The 24,149-nt window shown below is 46.0% G+C and overlaps 1 protein-coding gene across 4 annotated transcripts in view; it reads left to right on the plus strand.

Annotated features, from left to right (window-relative positions):
* Positions 1-5,168: 5,168 nt before the first annotated feature.
* LOC130282098 (membrane-spanning 4-domains subfamily A member 8-like) overlaps positions 5,169-24,149 on the plus strand; it is a 48,299-nt gene continuing 29,318 nt past the window's right edge. For 2 of the 4 annotated variants that reach the window (XM_056529986.1, XM_056529989.1), the window contains exons 1-2: positions 5,390-5,435; positions 7,535-7,801. In XM_056529986.1, coding sequence (XP_056385961.1) covers positions 7,547-7,801 — 255 coding nt within the window. In that variant the 5' untranslated portion in view covers positions 5,390-5,435; positions 7,535-7,546. Of the gene's footprint in view, positions 5,215-5,389; positions 5,436-7,534; positions 7,802-8,760; positions 8,894-24,149 lie in introns of those variants that run through there. The other 2 variants (XM_056529988.1, XM_056529990.1) reach the window with 2 other exon arrangements.

Genomic DNA, 24,149 nt, shown 5'->3' on the forward strand with positions numbered 1-24,149 from the left:
GAGGGATCAAAATATCCAGTTATCATATACACTGATCACAAGAATGTCTCCTATCTCCAGTCTGCCCAACGACTGAACCCTCGCCAGGCTGGTGGTCGTTGTTCTTTGCCCGTTTTAACTTTGAAATCCATTTTCACCCTGCTGACAAGAACATTAGGGCCGATGCCCTCTCTCGTTCTTCTAATGCCTCTGAAGTAGAGGTCTCTCCGCAACACATCATTCCTCCGGACTGTCTGATCTCCACTTCTCCAGCTTCCATCAGGCAAACTCCTCCAGGGAATACCTTCGTTTCTCCACGCCAGCGTCTCGGGATTCTCAAATGGGGACACTCCTCCCACCTCGCAGGCCATGCGGGCATCAAAAAATCCTTGCAACTCATCTCTCGATTTTATTGGTGGCCGACTCTGGAGACTGATGTTGTTGATTTCGTGCGGGCCTGTACTGTCTGTGCCCGGGATAAGACTCCTCGCCAGAAGCCTGCTGGTCTCCTTCATCCTCTGCCTGTTCCTGAACAGCCTTGGTCACAGATTGGCATGGACTTTATTACTGACTTGCCTTTATCCCGTGGCAACACAGTTGTTTGGGTGGTCATTGATCGATTCTCCAAGATGGCACATTTTATTCCTCTTCCTGGTCTTCCTTCAGCGCCTCAGTTGGCAAAGCAATTTTTTGTACACATTTTTCGCCTTCACGGTTTGCCCACGCATATCGTCTCGGATAGAGGCGTCCAATTCGTGTCTAAATTCTGGAGGGCCCTCTGTAAACAGCTCAAGATCAAATTAAACTTCTCTTCTTCTTATCATCCCCAATCCAATGGGCAAGTAGAAAGAATTAATCAGGTCCTGGGTGACTATTTACGGCATTTTGTTTCCTCCCGCCAGGATGACTGGGCAGATCTTCTACCATGGGCCGAATTCTCATACAACTTCAGAGTCTCCGAATCTTCTGCTAAATCCCCATTTTTCGTGGTGTACGGCCGTCACCCTCTTCCTCCCCTCCCTACTCCCTTGCCCTCTGGTTTGCCCGCTGTGGATGAAGTGACTCGTGATCTTTCCACCATATGGAAAGAAACCCAAAATTCTCTTTTACAGGCTTCATCCCGGATGAAAAAATTTGCTGATAAAAAAAGAAGAACTTCCCCCATTTTTGCTCCCGGAGACAAGGTATGGCTCTCCGCTAAATATGTCTGCTTTCGTGTCCCCAGTTACAAACTGGGACCACGCTATCTTGGTCCTTTCAAAATCTTGTGCCAGATTAACCCTGTCTCTTACAAACTCCTTCTTCCTCCTTCTCTCCGTATTCCCAATGCCTTCCATGTCTCTCTCCTTAAACCACTCATCCTTAACCGCTTCTCTCCCAAAGTTGTTTCTCCCACTCATGTTTCCGGTTCATCTGACGTCTTCTCTGTGAAGGAGATTCTGGCCTCCAAGACTGTCAGAGGTAAAAGATTTTTTTGGGTGGATTGGGAAAACTGTGGCCCAGAGGAGAGATCCTGGGAACCTGAGGACAACATCCTAGACAAAAGTCTTATCCTCAGGTTCTCAGGCTCCAAGAAGAGGGGGAGACCCAAGGGGGGGGGGGGGGGTACTGTTACGCCGAGCGCTCCGGGTCCCCGCTCCTCCCCGGAGCGCTCACAGCATCCTCTCATTCGCAGCGCCCCGGTCAGACCTGCTGACCGGGTGCGCTGCAATATCACTCCCAGCCGAGATGCGATTTGCGACGCGGGAGGCGCCCGCTCGCGATGCGCATCCCGGCTCCCGTACCTGACCCGTTCCCCTTCTGTCTTGTCCCGGCACGCGCGGCCCCGCTCCTTAGGGCGCGCGCGCGCCGGGTCTCTGCAATTTAAAGGACCACTGCGCCACTGATTGGCGCAGCAGGCTTAATCAGTATGTTCACCTGTGCACTCCCTACTTATACCTCACTTCCCCTGCACTCCCTCGCCGGATCTTGTTGCCATTGTGCCAGTGAAAGCGTTTCCCTGTGTGTTCCTAGCCTGTGTTCCAGACCTCTTGCCGTTGCCCCTGACTACGATCCTTGCTGCCTGCCCTGACCTTCTGCTACGTCCGACCTTGCTCTTGTCTACTCCCTTGTACCGCGCTTATCTTCAGCAGTCAGAGAGATTGAGCCGTTGCTGGTGGATACGACCTGGTTGCTACCGCCGCTGCAAGACCATCCCGCTTTGCGGCGGGCTCTGGTGAATACCAGTAGCAACTTAGAACCGGTCCACCAACACGGTCCACGCCAATCCCTCTCTGGCACAGAGGATCCACCTCCAGCCAGCCGAATCGTGACAGCGTTTTAGAGTTTATGTCCGTCCTCATTTGTTATGATGGTTTATTTTTTTCTCTGGGGGGTGGGCCTTGTCTGAATTTTCCTGTTTTCTTTGTGGTTTCAGGTGGATGCCCTAGATTGATCTGGATCATCGGTCATTCCTATGTTGTGAGGGGTGGTGCGAGGGCTGGAGTACGGCCAGCTGGTAGGCAGCTGGGCCTGGCCAGCTCAGAAGCGCAGGTGCCTTGGTTAGGGAAGGGCGGGACGCTGTGGTCGGAGTTACTGGCTAGGGTGCAGTTTTTTGCCCAATTGGACAGGTCACCGGATGTGCAGATCATCCATTTGGGTGGTAATGACTTGGGTTTTATGAGGTCCCGGGATTTAATGCGGGACATCAAGTTGGATCTGTTCAGATTGTGGTCTTTGTTCCCGGAGATGGTAGTAGTATGGTCTGAGATGGTGGCATGGAGGAAATGGAGGCAGGCTCGTTCAGCGGCCCTGAACAAGGCTTGGATGAAGGTAAACAAGGTGGTGAGCTAGTTTGTGGCCCATAATGGGGGTTTGGTGGTGAGGCATAGGGATTTAGAGGTGGGGACGCCGGAGTTTATGGCGGGTGATTGGGTGCAGCTGAACGAGATGGATCTTTGTATTTTGGATTTGAAGGAGGCGGTGGAGCAGGCTGTTCGTTTGTGGAGGAACAGCGATAAGTAAGGGGGTCACTTGTCGCCGTTGTGGCAGGGTCAGGAGAAGGATCTGGAGGCACCATTGGACGGCATGATGGCCGTATTGGATGGAGTGTGGAGGTGGACTGGGAGCGGTTCCCAGCCTGATGGTGAAGTCCAGGTGGACATGGGCACAGGAAGTTTTGTGGGCTCCACAAATGGTGTTCCTGGGCAGGTGAGCTACGGCTAGGAGCAAGTGAAGCCCTACCCCCCTTTGGTTCAGTAACGGTGCCTTCAGGTTCTTCCCCTGCGCTAGGAATACTTTATAAGTTGTTGTGGGTTCTGTTTATATGTACGATGTTCATACAACTGTTGTTATGTTTTACAATGTTTTAATTGGTTATTTAATAAAGTGGGCTGCTGTGGCCTTTTTGCACCAACACTTTGTCTTGTCTTTCTTAAAGTTAGGGAGGGCTTTGCGTGAAGTAAGGGATGGTGTAAGTGCTTGCTTAAAAGGTACATGTAGCTATAATATCCCCTAGTCATGCCCACAACAACCGTATTATCACCCACACCACCACCACACCCCTGGGTCCCCCTTCTCTGCACCCAGAATACCACCACCAGTGTCCGTAGGTTTTTTAATAGGTCCCGCAGGACGTGCAGCATTCCAATCCAGACACAAGGCTCTAGTATAAAGGTTTCAGTCAGATCATGTAGTCAGCAGTGTTGGGGGGAAGAAGGGGTGTGACAGCTGCCATCTGCCTGGGTGTTGGTTATGTATCAGGAAAGACATTAATAGCTTGTAATAGAGCAGGACTAGGTTTATTTATGTGGATTAAACTGCAAACATACAAAACATATCAGCAGACTGTAATAGAGAGAGAATGGATAAGAGAAAGAACATAGAAAAATACACTGAACTTCCATCCTGTGGGTGAACAAACAAGGTCACAGGTATATTCAAACAGTATTGTTAACTGCACAGTGCCATCTACTGGTCAAAGTCTATTATTACACAATGTACAATACATGCTGATGTATTTCCCAACACTGGGCCCCTATCCTGGGCCCTCGGTTACATTCCCTGCCTCCTGCTGTATATACTGTATATCTGTATACAGCCCTGCTGTCAGGGCGGAGGGGGAGGGGCTGCACAGGACCAGTGTAAAGAAGCATTTCAGGTGTAATGAAGAAATTGAAGCTGGAGACATAAAGGGGTTATCCAGGAAAAAACATATATATATATATATATATATATATATATATATATATATATATATGTAGGGGAATATGCAAAGCAGCTCATTACATCACCTTTTCAGGTAATGTTCCCTGGTATCCGGTGACCAAAACAAGATGTCAGCAGAGAGCACTGTTGCAGACAGAAAAGAACAACTCAACTTCAGCAGCAGACTACTGAGTGGGGGCACTATTAGTGGGTGACTACTGTATGAGGGCACTATTAAGGGAGTGAACAATGTGTGTGGGGGTATTACTAGAAAATAATGATTATAAAGTGGGGGCACTGTAAGGGAGGCCGACTACTGTGTGGGCACTATTGGGGATGGGACAGATAACTTTGTGGTGGCACTATTGGGGGGGGGGAAGACTACTGTGCGGTGCACTATTAGGCTAGGTTCACACTACGTTTTGTAACTACAGTTCCCGTACGGCTGGGAGGAGGGGGGTAGGACTTAATCACGGCGCCCGTACTCAGCCGTATAGGGGAACCATATTTAATGCATGTCTATGAGCCGACCGGAGTGAACCGCAGCCTTCAGTCGGCTGCTTTTTCTGCCGTATGCGGTTTCCCGACCGTAGGCAAAAACGCGGTCGACCACGTTTTTGCCTGCGGTCAGGAAACCGCATACGGCCGAAAACGCAGGCCGACCGGAGGCTGCGGTTCACTGGTGGTTGGCTCGTAGACATGCATTAAATACGGTTCCCCTATACGGCTCAGTGCGGGCGCCTCGATTAAGCCCCACCCCCCCCTCCTTCCAGCCGTATACGGGAACCGTAGTTACAAAATGTAGTGTGAACCTAGCCTTAGGGGGGTAGACTACTGTGGGGGGCACTCTTAAGGGGGTAACTACTGTGGTGGCTCACTGTATGATAGGCACTATCATTGAGTGGGGCACTATGGATAGAAAGTTGGTATAGATAAAGGGTGCTGGAGCCTGAGATGTTTGTCTTAGGGAGACAGTACACATCTGGAAGGTATAGGCCAGAACTAAAAGAAAAGCAAAGTGAACAATTCACATCAGAGAAGATGCCACCTGTTGGTCACTGGATGTAACTGCACTCTAGTCACTACATGGGGTAATGTTGGTCTGTATAAAGGGGGAGATTTATCAAAACCTGTGCAGCGGAAAAGTTGCCCAGTTGCCCATAGCAACCAATCAAGATTGCTTCTTTAATTTTGCACAGGCTCTTTTAAAAATTAAAGAAACAATCTTGAATGGTTGCTATGAGAAACTGGGCAACTTTTCCTCTGCACAGGTTTTGATAAATCTCCCCCATAGTGTTTTGTGTACAGCCTAGTAATAATATGCTGCAATCTTTTAGTAACTAGGGGATGGTAATATGTGGCCATGATGTAGCTGATTATTTGTCTCCTGCTCTTGGTGATATTGGGTTTTATTCAGTATCAGTATATGGCGGCATTATTCAGCCACTGTTTGGTACATGAGAATGTACCCTTTAACCTGTTGGTGGACGGCCCACTCCCTGTCTATAATGCAGGGCCACACCGCGGCCCTGCGTCATAGTGGGTCAGGCCCGGCACCAAGCCACGGCCGGGACCCGTGGCTAATAGCGCTGATCGCAACGGGGCAGCGGCACCGGCAATGGGTGCCGCTGCCCCTTCTCTCCTCCTGGCTATCGGCGCCGGTACCGATAGTCAGGGGGACAGAACGGGCAGCGGCGCCGATAGCCAGGGGGTGAGAAGGGCCGGCAGCAGGGCTCTAGACCCCAGGGAAGGCAGGGGGAGAGAAGCGGGGAGAGAAGCGGGCAGCGACGGCCTCTCTCCCCCTGCCTTTCCTGGGGCGGTATCGGCGTATAACACGCACATAGACTTTAGGCTAAAAATTTTAGCCTAAAAAGTGCGTGTTATACGCCGATAAATACGGTATACATATGTAACAATACTAAGAACTAAAACAAAAATAGCAGCACTCACATTTTCTATCCCCCAACAATCCAGTGCAGATTCTCCTGTGTCAGCAAAAATGTGCTGTAGAGTCACGTTCACCCAGCAACCAATCACAGCATTTCCTCATGCTTTTTTCACCAAAATATAAAGGGAAACACAATAGTGCAATAGAGGGTCTGAGCTTCAGGTTCTTTTTTGGGCCACAATCTGGCCATATTTTGGTTTGTAATTCAGCAAGTATTTTGGGGCTGTAAACACTTTATGGTAATAACTCACCGTATTTTTCGCCGTATAAGGCGCACTTTTTCTTCCCCAAAACTGTGGAGAAAAAGTTGTCGCGTCTTATACAGCGAATACATATTAAAACCCTGTCCTATCGCGGCGGTCCCTGCGGCCATCAACGGCCGGGACCCACGGCTAATACAGGACATCACCGATCGCAGTGATACCCTGTATTAACCCTACAGACGCGGCGATCAAAGCTGACCGCCGCGTCTGAAGCAAAAGTGACACTAACCCAGCTGCATCGGGAGGGACCTTACCTGCCTCCTCGGTGTCTGCTCCATGCCGGGATCCCCTGCATGGCCGGCGCTCTCCTTCGTCGTCATCACGTCATCGCGCATGCCGTCCTGGCATCCAATAGGAGCAGCGTGCCTAGCGATGTGATGTCGGCGACGGAGAGCGAGGATACCAGGCAGCAGAGACGTTCCGGAGCGACGGTGACACCCCAGGGATGCGGCAACAGCAATGGAGGGCGACATCCAGGGCAGCGGTGACGGGTCCGGAGCGGCGGGGACACGTGAGTATTACCTCCTATACCAGTGGTCTTCAACCTACGGACCTCCAGATGTTGTAAAACTAAAATTCATGGCATGCCCGGACAGCCAACGGCTGTCCGGGCATGCTGGGATTGTAGTTTTGCAACATCTGCAGGTCTGCTGGTTGAAGATCACTGTCCTATACTTTAAATTGTATTCTAGATTTTCCTCCTTTAAAATTGGGTGCATCTTATATGCCGGAGCGTCCTATATGGCGAAAAATACGGTACATCGTAGTGCTGCAATGCCTTGAGGTCTAGTGTCACATGGCAGTTTGACCAATATGCTGGATTATTCCAGACCACTGAGGGAAACTAGAATGTGCTCAGTTACTGCAGCACCTTGGTAATGTTGTACAGCGTTGACATCACGTTGAGGATGAGTCAATGTTCCCTTTTGGTTTCTATGAAACGCTCACGTGTGACTGCATCAGTGCAGATGGTGAGGTGTTATTGTGCCAAATTAATAGATCCCTTGGGCACAAACATTTAATGTCAATTAGGTGGAAGGGAAGCAACATGTAATATATCAGTGTATGAGTGCAATTTACTCATTGTCACAGCTCTGGTCATCGGCTTCCTCCTCCTTTTGATCATTTATACTACATTTTTCACTATTTTATTATCCAGTAAGCTACGATAATGTCAACAGAGAAAACAGCCAACGCTCACAGCTATGAAGCCTTACCCGACGACACGACCCCCACCGCTCCACCTTACAGTCTTCCACATTATGTTGCTCCAGTTCTCCCTGAATGTAATGCCCCACCAGATCCCCAGATGTGGAAGGTTCCCACGGTGGCGCCACAGTGGAGCTTTGCTGCCGTCATCCCTCAGATTACAGAATCATCAAAGTTTTATCAAATCTTCCTAAAAGGGAAACCCAAAGCTCTTGGGGTGAGTAGTTGGATGTTTTTTATACACTTTACTTTATACCTATAGAAACCAGCTATATATGAGCTTTACTTTATTAGTCCAGCACTGATCAAATGCAACCCATAAGGTAAAATACTGTAACAAGTCAATGTGTGCTAATGTATTGGTTATTCGAAGTGTCTTTATTTAACTGTGAATTCAGGTAGAAGAAACAGACATGGTCGCACATCTACAATCTTGTATAATGATCTAATTGCTTCTCAGCATAATATTAAAAACTAACAGGTTGTTAGTACACATTTTCGATCAAAAAAGTACAAGCCCACTCGCCACGTCAAGGCCACCTATTTAGAGTGGGTCCCTAACGTCCCTAGCATAAAATGCCGTAGCACTGGGCGGCGACCACCACCGCCGCGACACCAGTGTCCACGGGGGGGGGGGGGGGGGGAACCCACTGGCAGAGCGGCCCCAATGCCACTCAAACCAGTCTATGGGTCGCACCTCCCCGCAGACACGGCGCCACGGCAGCAACAGACGCCGCCCTGCACCACACCAGTGTGAACAAGGTGTAACAGCTCACTTACCAAGCTCTCCCAATCGGACTAGGAGGCTGTTAGGAAAGAAATGGCCCTTGTGTAGCTAACTACTACTTATATAGGGTTGGGCTGAGGGGGTGGGGAAGAGTGCAGACAACATGTTCAAACAAAAAAAAGGAGGGGATAGAAAACACAATGGGGGAGATTTATCAAAACCAGTGCAGAGAAAAATCTGACCAGTTGCCCATAGGAACCAATCACATTTCTTCTTTCATTTTTGAAAAGGCCTCTGCAAAATGAAAGAAGCAATCTGATTGGTTGCTATGGGCAACTCAGCAACTTGTCCTCTGCACAGGTTTTGATAAAACTCCCCCTATGTGAATTCAGGTAGAAGAAATGTATTTAACTGCTTCTGGACCATAGTTTTTGGCCACCATCCGTAAACAATGCTTCTCAGTCTGTTTAGCTATATTATGGTCTGAACATAGAGGCGGTAAGAAGTAAGGTAAATTATAGATGAAACATAAGCAAAAAAGTAACCAGAAATCAACCACGGACAGGTAATGAAGCAATGCAGGTTAGCATATACGCCACTATAACTGGCAACTAGTCACTGGCAGCCAAGAGGTTAAATATGATGCTCTGTATTCTGACTGCAACCCCTTCTCTCCGAGAATCAAAGACGTCTCAGAATTGAAGCAGGGTCACTAACACAATGGCCCTTATTTACTAAGAGTGTTGTGTAAGTTTCTTTGTGGGTTTTAATTCCCTACAATTTATTTTCCATGGTATTTACTAAGGTTTCCCTACATTTTCCACTTTCCCTACACTTTGCTTTTTTTTACACATGCTCTGACCTGTAGGGTTTTCCTCAGCTGAAATCCACCACATTTTCTGTAGAAACTTTAGTCAATATGTTGGGATTTTGTGAAAATGTCGGGAACACGCCCCTTTCCCCGATGGCCACGCCCCTTGTTCGGGTTTTCGTAGCAAAATGGAGAGTTAGTTGGGTTTTTTCATTTCAGGTGCAATTACAGGCACAAATTCAGGCGCAGACAGAATTTCAGATGCAAATTCAGGAGCAGACAGAATTTCAGGCGTAAATTCTGGCGCAGACAGAATTTCAGGCGCAATTTGCCCGAAAATGGCGCACGACCCGACAAAACATGTCGGGTTTGCAACAGTAAATGAGGGCCAATGTGTGGATGGTAATTTGTGAGTCTAATGTGTAATAGGTCTTAATCTCAAATAAATTATCAAGACAAGTTTTAGTAGTAAAATTAGAAGCAACAGGTGTAATAGTAATTTTTTTACTTTTAATTATACATATATGTGGTGTTGGGGGTGCAAATGCAGGGTGAATGCGGGGCAGATGTTATGGCCCAAGGGGCAGGTGGTGTTGACTCCTTCTGTTGTGACGCCAGGGCGTGGTTTAGCCTTAACCACCCAAAGGTAATACCGCTGATCCTAGGCTGGGCAGGGGCAATGAGGACTCCAACACCAGGTTAAGGATAATGGTATGTGGTGTCAGGGTGCGATGTGAGGGATATATGGTGTTAACCCCTTAGTGTTCGTGATGCCAAAAGAGTTGTAGTTTGCCTATGTAACACCCCAAGGTAGCACCGCTAGTCCTAGGTTAGGCAGGCCAAATAATAGTCCAAGGCCAGGTTAAGGTTAACGGTAGCTTTTACTGATGTAGACAGATGGTACAGTCTTTACAGCTTGGCCAGGATCCCAGAGAGATGACCAGTAACACAAGGGACCTCGCAGCTTGTTGGGACTTGCAGAGACTTGACAGACTTTAACGCAGCCACACTGACTCTAACTGACTTGACTGAAGATAGTGACAGCAGACAAAGATGACTTGACTTACTGACTTGTGGCTGCAATTTAGGCTTAAGGCCTCCAGATGTGCTGGACACTTGTTCTGAGACGGCTGGACTGGACTTGACCTCAGGATCTAAGAGAGTGATTGTAGTACCTCCCCTTCTTATAAAGGAGGGCTGAGCAAGGAGCCCATAGGCTAGCTGCTGGTCATCTGGTCACCTGGTGCTCTCTGGGTAATAAAACATATGACTTAAACATGTGACAACCATTATCAGGTGACTAACAATCATGTGACCATATCAAAGGTCGTTTACATTAAATATACAACCTATACACAATATGGGGGAACACTGCAGGAGAGCCCTGAGGATGTACAGGGACTCAACCTGACAGTACTGTAGGAGCATATCCCATACTGGGACATCACAGGTAGCTTTACTGAGGCAAGACAGGAGGTATAGTCTTTGCGGTACAGCCAATATCCCAGGGAGGTGACCAGTGACACAGGGGGACCTCGCAGGCTTGCTGAGACTTGCAGTAGTTAGACTGACTTTAGTGCAGGCCATGGTAACTACAGCTGGACTTGACTTTATAGAGATAGTGACTGATAGTAAGATGACTTGACTTACTGATGACCGACTTGTGGCTGCAGGACTTAAGGCTCGAGGCCTCTAATGCTTTGGACACAGACACTGGAACACTGACTGGACTTGACTGGACTTAACCTCAGCAGAATCACAAGAGAGAGAGAGAGATTGCAGCTCCTCCCCTTGTTATATAGGGGGGCTGTGCAAGGAGCCCATAGGTCATTTGGAGGGGGTCACCTGGTCACTGACCCCGCATCATAGCGGGTCGGTCCCAGCGGCTAATAAAAACAAGGACCCTGGGCTAATAGTGTGCGGCACCGATCGTTGTGCCCCGTGCAATTAACCCTTTAGACGCGGCATTCAAGTTTGATTGCCGCGTCTAAAGTAACAAAAATACACTCTCGGCAGCTCAGTCGGGCTGATCGGGACAATCACAGTGAAATTGCAATGTCCCGATCAGCTAGAATGCGAGCGGAAGGTCTGTTACCTGCCTATGGCACGTCCGATCGGCGATTGATTGCTCCAAGCCTGAAATCCAGGCTTGAGCAATCGACCGCCCATAATACTGATCATTGCCATGTTAATGCATGGCAGTGATCTGTGTAGAAGATCAGTGTGTGCAGTGTTATAGCCCCTAGAGGGGGCTATAACATTGCAAAAAAAGTGTGAAAAAAAAGTTAATAAAGATCATATAACTCCCTTCCCTAATAAAAGTAAGAATCCCCCCCCCTTTCCCATTTTTCAAAAACTATGTAAATAAAAATAAACATATGTGGTATCGCCGCTTTTTTTATATTAAGAAAAAATGAATAAAAAGTCAGATCAATACAAAACTGGTACCACTAAAAACTTCAGATCACGGTGCAAAAAATTAGCCCTCATACTGCCCCGTACACGGACGAATAAAAAAGTTATAGGGGTAAAAAAATGAAAATTTTAAACGTATTCATTATTGTGCATATAGTTACGATTTTTTCCAGAAGTACAACAAAATCAAACCTATATAAGTAGGGTATCATTTTAATTGTATAGACCTACAGAATAAAGAAAATGTGTCCTTGTTAGTATAAAAATAAAGAGGTACATACCTTCCGTCACTCCCATGGTGCCTCCGGTAACCCGCCCCGGCCTCCATCGCGATCTTCTTCCTGGTTGCCGGTGGTCGGCGAGTCATACTGCACTCAGTCAATCACCAGCTGCAGCGAAGTCCCGCCTCTGCCGGCGATAGGCTGAGTGTCAGTGGGACATTTTCAGCCCCGGCACCTGCTGCTGAAAAGGTTACACTGCCGCAACCAGGAAGAGGATCGCGATGGAGGCCAGAGACGGTTACCGGAGGCACCGGGGGAGCGACGGAAGGTATGTACCTGTTTATTTCTTTACTGCTCGCAGTATGATGGGCAATTTTTCTATCCTGGAGTACTCCTTTAAGGGGTTAAAGGCATATTACACATAATACACAACTTATATACATGGGAGGATACCTCTGCAGGGGGACCCTGAGGACATGCAAGGACTCTGCCTGACAGGGCAGAAGGACAGTACTGGGACACAAATCCCGTACTAGGACATCACATATATATATATATATATATATATATATATATATATATATTATGACAAATGCATTTTATATGTTTTTTTTGTAATACACGAGAATATTACTTTCAAATAATACAGTGGAGAATGCAGGGTTTTAAATTTATTATAGTTAAAAAGTAGGATGAAAAAAAGTATCATGAAAGTATGGTTAAGAGTGAACCTCCTCACTGAGGGAAAATTAAAGGTGTATTCCGACCTTAGTCATATTATCCCCTAGCCAAAGAATAGGGGATAAGATGTCTGATCGCAGTAGTCCCGCCGCTGGGACCCCCACGACTTATGTGCAGCCCCTGGTATTCTGTACCGGGCGCTGCTCCCAAGACCGAGTCGTGACGTCATGGGCACACCCCCTCGTGACATCACGCCATGCCCCCTCCATTCATGTCTATGGCAGTAACGCCCCCTGCTATAGACATGAATGGAGGAGCATGGTGTGACTCAAAAAGGGGCGTGGTTATGATGTCACGTCTAAGGCCGGAATACCCTATTAATATTAAATGTTGATCAATAGAATATCTGCCAGACTGAGAGCTGTGTTCTTCCCTTTTAACTGGTGACCCCTCTATGATATCTTATAGATAGGTTTTCTAGTATAGCAAAAACTTTTGCAAATAACTTTTAAATGTGGTTATCCAACACCTAAAAGTTATCCCCTATCCACAAGATATCTAGCTTATTGGTCAGGAAGTGACCACCGGTGTCCCCACTAAACACTAGAGAGAAGAGCTGTAGCACAGATGCTTAGCTACAGCTCCATTCAATGTTTATGGGACTTCTGCACATACAGTAGCGGAGTACAGAACTGTGGATAGTTGATAACTTTTAATCTTGGTGCAGTGTATCCCAATACCCGTGTCCAAGCAACAAATATAAGAAGTTGTCATGTGGCTAAGAAATCTTTTTCTAAGTGCTTAGACACTTGATAAGTGTCAGATCATGGGGGGTCTGATTGCTGGGACCCCCTGCGATGTCCCTTATGGGGACCCGGCATTACTGCGGCTCTGCACTGTTACTGCGCATGTTGTTGACCTCACAGCTCTATGGGAGAGGTGGGGATGCACAAACTCTGCACCTCCTCCTCTCCCATAGAGATACATGGAGGGAGCGTGTCGGTCGCAGAGCCATGCTGCAGCCGACACACCTCCTGCACTGGAGAGCTGCCCAGTACAGGAGATCGCGGGCGGCCCCCGCGATCAGACATTTATCTAGTACAAAGCCGTCACACCTGGCATTGCCAGTCATCGGGCACGGAGCGGAGTTCGCTCCATGCACTGAATGACTGGTTGCCGCAGTGGGGCCCACGTGATCCTTCGGATAGGGGATAAGATTTTTTCAGCGGAGTACCCCTTCAAGGGGAGGAGTTCCTGGTCAATTCCCCTCTCCCCAGAGGGTTGTATCCAAAACCAGTTCAGTCTGAGTCTGACTCTTGCCAAAGAAAGAAAAATTGGAAATTGATTCCCAGGATAAAGGCACTTCTCCCAGATGTGGTAGGTATTAGATTGTATTTGGTAAAGCAACGTGTTTTGATCCTGGACTAGGATCTTCGAGAGGCATATGCCTAACGAAGATCCTAGTCCAGGATCAAAACAAGTTGTATATGCCTGACGAAGATCCTAGTCCAGGATCAAAATATGTTGTATATGCCTGACGAAGATCCTAGTCCAGGATCAAAACACGTTGTATATGCCTGACGAAGACCCTAGTGCAGGATCAAAACATGCTCTAAGCGCAACACCTAAGTGTAAGCAATCCAGCTGTCTAATAATCTTACAGCATTCCATAGCGGTCCTAACTAGGGGCTCACCCTGGTCTTTTTCTTTTCTTTTTCTACTAAGTATATATCCTAGGTTCAGTCAGTCAAAGCTAGAAAAGAGAGAATAGCTGGTCCTAGTTCATCTCCTGTGGGCAGTTCAAGCCTCTTCAGTAACCTGTTCAGTTCAAAGCTAGCTTCAAGTAATTCTTGACCACTGTTTCATTTGGAAGTGTCCTCCTACCTGAGAAAGTCCTGGGTTTCATGCACAGAGTTTGTGGGTCTCCGTAATTCATTTGCAGCACTTTCAGAATGTAAGGGCAACACAGATATTGGCTCAAGCTCAGAAGGTGTGGAACCATCGACTCCTATGTCTCATGTATACAAGACTGCAGCCAAGGACAAAAAAGATAAAGTAAAATCTAAAAGGAAGCAGCTGTTGCTGGGTGATTCAATCATAAGAAGTGTGGAGCTTAAGGAAAATGGTTTTGTGAGATGTCTCCCGGGAGCTACTGCTAGAAGAGATAGAAGACATATTCTTAATATTGTTAAGCAAGCAAAGCAGGAAGGGGAAGTTGATGTTCTTGTCCATCTAGGGACAAATGACCTGGCTTGCAATGAAGTTTCAGAGGTGAAGGAATATTTTATCACACTTGGTAATGATGTACAGGATTTTGCATCCACTGTTTCATTTTCTGAAGTTCTGCCTGTGCATAACGTACAGCATGATAGGCAGAGGCACATTAAAGAGTTCAACTTATGGCTTAGTAAATGGTGTCAAGAGCAAGGATTTGGCTTTGTGTCTCATGATAGCTCTACTTGGAATAGAATGGAACTGTACAAAAAAGTTGGTTTGCATCTTTCTCTCAAAGGAACAAATGTACTCAGTGAACAATTCCAAGAATTTGCTAAGGAATATTTAAACTAGGAAGGGGGAGGGCAAAAGAGTGAAAATCCATGAGTCCAATTGCCCCCCAAACAATGTCAGAACATGTCAGTAACCCAGAGGTTAAGAAATGACAAGCTCAGAGTCCTGTCTACAAATGCCCGCAGTCTAGATTATAAAATCAATGAACTTGGGTCAATAATGGCATCTGAGAATGTAGATTTAGTGGCTATTACTGAGACATGGTTTAATGAAAGGAATGACTGGGACATATCCATACCAGGGTACTCTTTATACAGAAGAGACAGAGAAGGCAAGAAAGGAGGAGGAGTGGCCCTATATGTGAAAGATAGCATAAAATGTAACCTAATACAAGTTAGTGAGGCAACCACAGAGTCAGTTTGGGTTACGTTGCAGTTTGGTAATCATGCAGTAACTCGTGTAGGTGTGATCTACAGACCACCTGGCCAAGTTAAAGAAGTAGATGATCTACTAGTTGAAGAAATATCTAAAATGACAATGAAAGGAGAAGTTATCATTATGGGAGACTTCAATCTTCCGGATATAAACTGGAAAACCAAAATAGCCAGTTCTGCCAGGAGTACGGATATTCTAAATTCCCTACTGGGATTATCTCTACAACAAGTGGTTGAGGAGCCAACGCGGAAGGAGGCCATTTTGGTGTTCACAAATGAGGATTTGGTATATGATGTTATTGTGGGAGAAAGCTTGGGATCTAGTGATCACCAATCAGTGTGGTTTAATATGAGAACAGTGAAGGAGTCACACCACACAAAAACTAAAGTTTTAGATTTTAGAAAAACAGACTTTTCAAAAATGAGATTAGTCATAAATGAGTCCCTATCAGACTGGAACAAATTACATGAAGTTCAGGAGAAATGGGACTACTTAAAAGACGCTTTATTGAAGGCAACAGAAAATTGCACTAGACTAGTCAGTAAAAGCAGAAAAGGAAGAGACCACTGTGGTACTCAGCAGAAGTGGCCAAAATCATAAAAAAAATAGCATTTAGTAATTATAAAACAACCCAGAGCAATGAAGATAGGGAAATCTACAAGACTAGGCAGAAAGAGGCCGAGCAAGTTATAAGAACTTCTAAAGCACAGGCAGAAGAAAAACTAGCTCAGTCTGTGAAAAAAGGGGATAAGACATTCTTCAGATATATAAATGAAAAAAGGAAATTAAAACAAGGAATAACAAAATTAAAAACAAAGGAAGGAAGGTATGTAGAAGAGAATAAGGGGCTAGCTGACTGCCTTAATGAATACTTCTGTTCAGTTTTTACAGAAGATAAAGAAGGAAAAGGACCTCCATTAGAGAGGAAAACTAAGGAATTGTTTGATGCATGTGTCTTTACAGAGGAAGAGGTTCTACGTTTGCTTTCTAAAGTGAAGACAAATAAATCACAGGGGCCTGATGGGATACACCCAAAATTATTAAAAGAGTTTAGTGATGAGCTAGCAAAACCGTTAACAGATTTATTTAACCAATCAATGGTAACAGGAGCCGTCCTGGAAGATTGGAAATTAGCAAATGTTGTGCCCATTCACAAGAAAGGTAGTAGGGAGGAATCAAGCAACTATAGGCCAGTAAGTCTGACATCAATAGTGGGGAAATTAATGGAAACCCTACTAAAGGATAGGATTGTGGAACATCTAAAATCACATGGATTGCAAGATGAAAAACAACATGGATTTACTTCAGGGAGATCATGTCAAACAAATCTTATTGTTTTTATTTTTGACTGGGTGACTAAAATAATAGATGGCGGAGGGGCAGTAGACATCGCATATCTAGATTTTAGTAAGGCTTTTGACACTGTCCCACATAGAAGACTTATCAATAAACTACAGTCATTGAGCTTGGACTCCAATATTGTTGAGTGGATTAGGCAGTGGCTGAGTAACAGACAACAGAGGGTTGTAGTCAATGGAAAATATTCAGAGCACGGTCTTGTCACCAATGGGATACCTCAGGGATTTGTACTGGGACCAGTATTGTTTAATATCTTCATTAGTGATATTACAAAAAGTCTCGATGGTAAGGTATGTCTTTTTGCTGATGACACAAAGATATGTAACAGGGTTGATGTTCCTGGAGGGATACACCAAATGGAAAAGGATTTAGGCAAACTAGAAGAATGGTCAGAACTCTGGCAACTGAAATTTAATGTGGATAAGTGCAAGATAATGCACCTGGGGTGTAAAAACCCTCAGGCAGAATATAGATTATTTGACACAATCCTGACCTCAGTATCTGATTTAGGATTTAGGGATTTAGGAGTAATTATTTCAGAAGACTTAAAGGTAGGAAGACAATGTAATAGAGCAGCAGGAAACACTAGCAGAATGCTTGGATGTATAGGGAGAGGTAAAATCAGTAGAAAGAGAGAAGTGCTCATGTCGCTGTACAGAACACTGGTGAGACCTCATTTGGAGTATTGTGCGCAGTACTGGAGGCCGTATCTCCAGAAGGATATAGATACTCTAGAGAGAGTTCAAAGAAGAGCTACTAAACTAGTGCATGGATTGCAGGATAAAACTTACCAGGAAAGGTTAAAGGACCTTAACATGTATAGCTTGGAAGAAAGAAGAGACAGAGGGGATATGATAGAGACTTTTAAATACATAAAGGGAATCCCCATGGTAAAGGAGGAGAGCAAATTTAAAAGAAGAAAAACTACCACAAGAGGACATAGTTTTAAATTAGAGGGGCAAAGGTTTAAAAGTAATATCAGGAAGTATTAGGCTGGGTTCACACCACATTTGTTAAATACGGTTCCCATATACGGCTGGGAGGAGGGGGGCGGGGCTTAATCGCGGCACCCGCACTCAGCCATATTCGGGAACCGTATTTAATTCATGTCTGTGAGCAGACCAGAGTGAACCGCAGCCTCCGGTCGGCTTAGTTTTCGGCCGTATGCGGTTTCCCGACCGTAGGCAAAAACGCGGTCGACCACGTTTTTGCCTGCGGTCGGGAAAACGCATACGGCCAAAAACAAAGCCGACCGGAGGCTGTGGTTCACTCCGGTCGGCTCATAGACATGCATTAAATACGGTTCCTGAATACAGCTGAGTGCGGGTGCCACGATGAAGCCCCGCCCCCCCTCCTCCCAGCCGTATACAGGAACCGTATTTAACAAAACGTGGTGTGAACCCTGCCTTACTATACTGAGAGAGTAGTGGATGCATGGAATAGCCTTCCTGCAGAAGTGGTCACTGCAAATACAGTGAAAGAGTTTAAACGTGCATGGGATAAGCATAAGGCTATCCTTCATATAAGATAGAGCCAGGGACTATTCATAATATTCAGATTATTGGGCAGACTAGATGGGCCAAATGGTTCTTATCTGCCGTCACATTCTATGTTTCTATGTGATCACAGCACTGCTGGGAATTTCATCCAAAAAATCATCTGCATCTTACATCAAGTTCCAGCTCCAAGAATAAACATCTATTAGTCAAAGGAGGAGAATAGCTGAGCAAGGACCCCTCTGCTTACACTAACCTCTTTGTGGACCTGCAGTCGGAGTTAACATTGTGTGGCTAAAAACATCACAGAACATCTCTTTAGCATAAGACCTATACATATAGCAGTGTTTTTCAAACAGTGTGTCTCCAGCTGTTGCAAAAATACAACTCCCTGCATGCCCGGACAGCCAAAGACTGGAGACACACTGTTTGAAAAACACTGGTATAGGGTACTGTGCTGTAAAACCATGAATAAAGTTTCAAGGTTTTGCACCACGGTGAGCTAACCTGTATTGGACCTTCACAGTAGAGCAATACCATTTACATGTGCAAAAAGCATACTAGAGACTTTCAGTCAGATGATCTCCTATTTCAGCATTTTTAAAGTGACAGTGACCAACTCTTCATTCCTCTGCCTAAAACCTGTAACTTTGCAACTGTGTGCCAAAGAGACTGTATTTGCACAAAACGTTAAAGCATACCTTTTAACGAGGCCCTGGTGGCAGGATATTTGCTTACAGGGGTTATCCAGTGTTAGAAAAATGTTGCTTTTTTTTTTTTTGGGGGGGGGGGGGGGGCAAAAACAGCATCATTCTTGTTCACTCTTGTGTGTAGTACTGCCACTTAGTCCAATTCACTTTATTGGAGCTGAGCTGCAATACCAGAAGCAACCTGATGACAAGTGGGGTGCAGTTTTTACATAAAAAGAAGCTGAGTTTTTCTAATACTGACGACCCCTTTAAATTTTGTGGCCACAAAAATCTGATCTCGTGACTTGGTCTTAGACTGTCATGATTTGCATGGGAATTCCTGCAAATGTTTCACCAGATCGCAATACTCTTAGAGCAAGTCCTCGATTATAGGTATGCTTTTTTGTAAAGTTGCATGTTATTTGCAAGTTACAAAAGTGTCCAGATTCCTTATTCCTGTACTACACCCAGTGTTGTCAAAGACTTTGTACCCAGTACAGCGGGAAGATTACAGTGCCATAACTCTGCAAATACTAAATACATTTAAGTTAGTGACTCCTCTTTGTACAGTTGTTCGCCCACACCATAACCCAGTACATGGGGTTTAGTGCTGGCGAACAGGATGTCAGATTCTTTGTAAGGCACTTCAAGCTTGGTGGTTACAGAAACAAGTATAGAATTCTTGGCGGTTCTTATTAATGACAGACACTTGAACAACAGTTGTGGTAAATATAAATGGGCTTTTGGTTCTCTGCAGCAATCTTTCTACACTTGATCTCAATCCCCTGAGCCAGGAGCACTGTGATACCAGCCCTGAAAATTACTGCATATAGGCGTATCACTTTACGTAGCTATATATATCATATCACAGAAGGAATACACCAGTACTTTGCCAAATGTTTCAATAAAATGGTGTCAGCGTCCAAGACCCGATCACAGTCCACCACAAATTCAAAAAGTAAAGTGGCACAACACTCCATTATAATGAAAAATGGCAGGAATGTTTTAAAAAGGTTATATGTGAAAATCCGGTATATTGAGAGCAATATTACCAATAATGCCAGTGTGCAAGGAGGAAAATTATCACCATACATATTACCATGATACTGTTACTGACCAAATCCTGTATATTAAGAGTAGAGATGAGCGAACTTACAGTAAATTTGATTCGTCACGAACTTCTCGGCTCGGCAGTTGATGACTTTTCCTGAATAAATTAGTTCAGCTTTCTGGTGCTCCGGTGGGCTGGAAAAGGTGGATACAGTCCTAGGAGACTCTTTCCTAGGAATGTATCCATCTTTTCCAGCCCACTGGAGCACCTGAAGGCTGAACTAATTTACGCAGGATAAGTCATCAACTGCCGAGCCGAGTAGTTTGTGACAAATCGAATTTACTGTAAGTTTGCTCATCTCTAATTGAGAGTAATATTACCAATAATATAAGGGGGAATATTATCAGCATAAATATTACCGTCATACTGTTACTGACCAAATCCTGTATACTGAGACCAATATTACCAGTATACAAGGAGGAATATTATCCCCATACATATTACCGTCATACTGTTACTGACTGAATCCTGTGAGCTGAGATCGAAATGATCAATACCAGTATACAAGGGACAAGTATTACCACCACATCATGACCAGTATCACCGAAGAATGACTAATATCCCCACACTGCTACTGAAAAAAATCCACTAGCCAAAGACCATACAGTGCTCATATACAGATATATACCAACACTACAAAGGTACCCCCCTTCCCTCTTCCCTTCTTAGCAAAGTAAATGTTCAGCCTTAATATATTAGGTAGGTAGGCAGGCTTCTTCCCACTTCCACCTCCATTCCACATTAGGCTGCATTCACACCACGATTGTTATATACGGGACCGGATCCGATTGGGAGATATGAAAACTAGGCACTCCCGTATCTCAGCCCCCATCTCAGCCCCCATCTCATTCATTTGAATGAGACAACCGGAGTCAGATAGTGACTCCGGTCGGTTTATTTTTGCCCCGTATCCGGTTTTGTGACCAAACTTAAAACCGTGGTATACTACAGTTTTAAGTCCAGTCACAAAACTGGATATGGGGCAAAACTGAACCGACTCAAGTCACTATCTGACTTTGGTCGCCTCATTCAAATGAGATTTGGGCCGGGTCTCTCTGGGATACGGGAGCACTTGGTTTTCACATCTCCCAGCCAGATCCGGTCCCGTATGCAGGGCCGGTTTTAGGCTTCGCGTGGCCCTAGGCAAAATCAAAAGAGGGGCCCAAAAGTCGTAGTAGTGCACTAACCAGATTTGCACATTTTTTGTCAGTTTAAATACCATACAAAATATCTAAAAAAGCTATTGAAAAGTCCCATCAAAACCAAAATGGTACAGATAAAAACTACAAATCACAGCGCAAAAAATGACCCTCATACATCCCCATATACAGAAAAATAAAAGAGTTATAGGGATCAGAATAATACAATTTTATATTTTTGTATAGTTCCCCCACATTAGGTTGGCAGCATAGTTCCCCCACATTAGGTTGGCAGTATAGTTCCCCCCCCCATTAGGTAGGCAGTATTGTTCCCCCACATTAGGTTGGCAGCATAGTTTCCCCACATTAGGTAGGCAGTATAGTTCCCCCCACATTAGGTTGGCAGTATAGTTCCCCCACATTAGGTTGTAGTTCCCCCACATTAGGTTGGCAGTATAGTTCCCCCACATTAAGTTGGCAGTATGTTCCCCCACATTAGGTAGACAGTATAGTTCCCCCACATTAGGCTGCCAATATAGTTCCCCAACATTAGGTTGGCAGTATAGTTCCCCCACATTAGGTTGCAGTTCCCCCAAATTAGGTTGACAGTATGTTTCCCCAACATTAGGTTGGCAGTATAGATCCCCACATTAGGTTGGCAGTATAGTTCCCCCACATTAGGTTGCAGTTCCCCCAAATTAGGTTGGCAGTATGTTCCCATATATTAGGTTGGCAGTATAATTCCCCCCACATTAGGTTGGCAGTATAGTTCCCCCACATTAAGTTGGCAGTATGTTCCCCCACATTAGGTAGACAGTATAGTTTCCCCACATTAGGTTGGTAGTATAGATCCCCACATTAGGTTGGCAGTATAGTTCCCCCCACATTAGGTTGGCAATGTGTTCCCCCACATTAGGTAGGCAGTATGTTCCCCCACATTAGGTAGGCAGTATGTTCCCCCACATTAGGTTGCAGTTCTCCCCCATTAGGTTGGCAGTATGTTCCCCCCATTAGCTTGGCAGTATGTTCCCCCACATTAGGTAGGCAGTATGTTCCCCCACATTAGGTTGCAGTCCCCCCCCATTAGGTTGCCAGTATGTTCCCCCACATTAGGTTGCAGTGCCCCCCATTAGGTTGGCAGTATGTTCCCCCACTTTAGGTAGGCAGTATAGTTCCTCCACATTAGGTTGGCAGTATGTTCCCCCACATTAGGTAGGCAGTATAGTTTCCCCACATTAGGTGCAGTATGTATCCCCACATTAGGTAGGCAGTATGTTCCCCCACATTAGGTTGCAGTTCCCCCCATTAGGTTGGCAGTATGTTCCCCCACATTAGGTAGGCAGTATAGTTTCCCCACATTAGGTGCAGTATGTTCCCCCACATTAGGCTGTCAGTATAAAGTTCCCCCACATTAGGTTGGCAGTATGTTCCCCCCACTTTAGGTAGGCAGTATAGTTCCCCCACATTAGGTTGGCAGTATGTTCCCCCACATTAGGTTGGCAGCATGTTCCCCCACATTAGGTTGCAGTTCCCCCCATTAGGTTGGCAGTATGTTCCCCCACATTAGGTTGCAGTTCCCCCCCATTAGGTTGGCAGTTTGTTCCCTCCCATTAGGTTGCAGTCCCCCTCCCCATTAGGTTGGCAGTATAGTTCCCCCACATTAGGTGCACTACGTTCCCCCACATTAGGCTGGCAGTAAATAGTTCCCCCACATTAGGTTGGCAGTATGTTCCCCCACTTTAGGTAGGCAGTATAGTTCCCCCACATTAGGTTGGCAGTATGTTCCCCCACATTAGGTTGCAGTTCCCCCCCCCCCCCCATTAGGTTGGCAGTATGTTCCCTCACATTAGATTGCAGTCCCCCCCCCCCATTAGGTTGGCAGTATAGTTCCCCCACATTAGGTTGGCAGAATGTTCCCCCACATTAGGTTGCAGTTTCCCCACATTAGGTTGGCAGTATAGTTCCCCCCCATTAGGTTGGCAGTATGTTCCCTCACATTAGGTTGCAGTCCCCCCCCATTAGGTTGGCAGTATAGTTCCCCCACATTAGGTTGGCAGTATGTTCCACATTAGGTTGGCAGTATAGTTCCCCTCTCCACCCCCCCCCCCCCCTACTTTTTCTATTTTTCATATCTCCTTACCTGGCCATGCTCGGCAGGCTCAGGTAATGCGGCAGGTCTTGTGGGCTGTGGGGATAATATGACGAATGACATCTCCTGCCGAGTCCTCTATGCGGCGTCAGGGACGTCACTCCTCATTTCTTGCAGCCACGGACACAAAACGCTTCAAGACACCATTTTTTTTCACTACACCGGCGCTGCAGGAAATGAGGAGTGACGTCCCTGACGCAGCATAGAGGACACGGCAGGACAAGTCACTCATCGTATTATCCACACAGCCCACAAAACCCGCCGCATTACCGGAGCCTGCCGAGCGTGGCCAGGTAAGGAAATGTGAAAAATAGTGAAAGCAGAAGTGTCCGGGTCTGCCGCTGGTCATGGTTTTAAAGTGGCCGCGGCCGGGTTGCTAAACGTTAACAAGCAGCCAGAGCTGCGGACACTTTAAAACAGTTGCCCCCCCCCCCCTACTGAGCAGCCGGCAGGGGTCCCCTGGGGGATGGGGGCCCTAGGCAATTGCCTGGGTTGCCTCCCCCTAACTCCGGCCCTGCCCGTATGTAAGAATCGTGGTGTGAATACAGCCTTGGCTAGCTATATCTCTCCCCCCACCCAGGGCGGAACTGGGGCTGAAAACCAGCCCTGGAAAAATGATCATACCAGCCCCACAGAATTGTGTCATTGTGGCAGCAGACGGCTGCAGGGAAGGGACAGGGAAGCCTGACATTTGATTTGCCAGGCCTCCATAAGAGAGCTATGTTGTGGCTGCGCTCTGAAGTTAACATAAAAGACAGAAATGTGGTAATAACGCTATGTAAAATCCACTTGAGGAAGACAGTATAAAAAAAAAAAAAAACTCT

Source organism: Hyla sarda, chromosome 7, assembly GCF_029499605.1.
Source record: "Hyla sarda isolate aHylSar1 chromosome 7, aHylSar1.hap1, whole genome shotgun sequence".
Lineage (NCBI taxonomy): Eukaryota > Metazoa > Chordata > Amphibia > Anura > Hylidae > Hyla > Hyla sarda.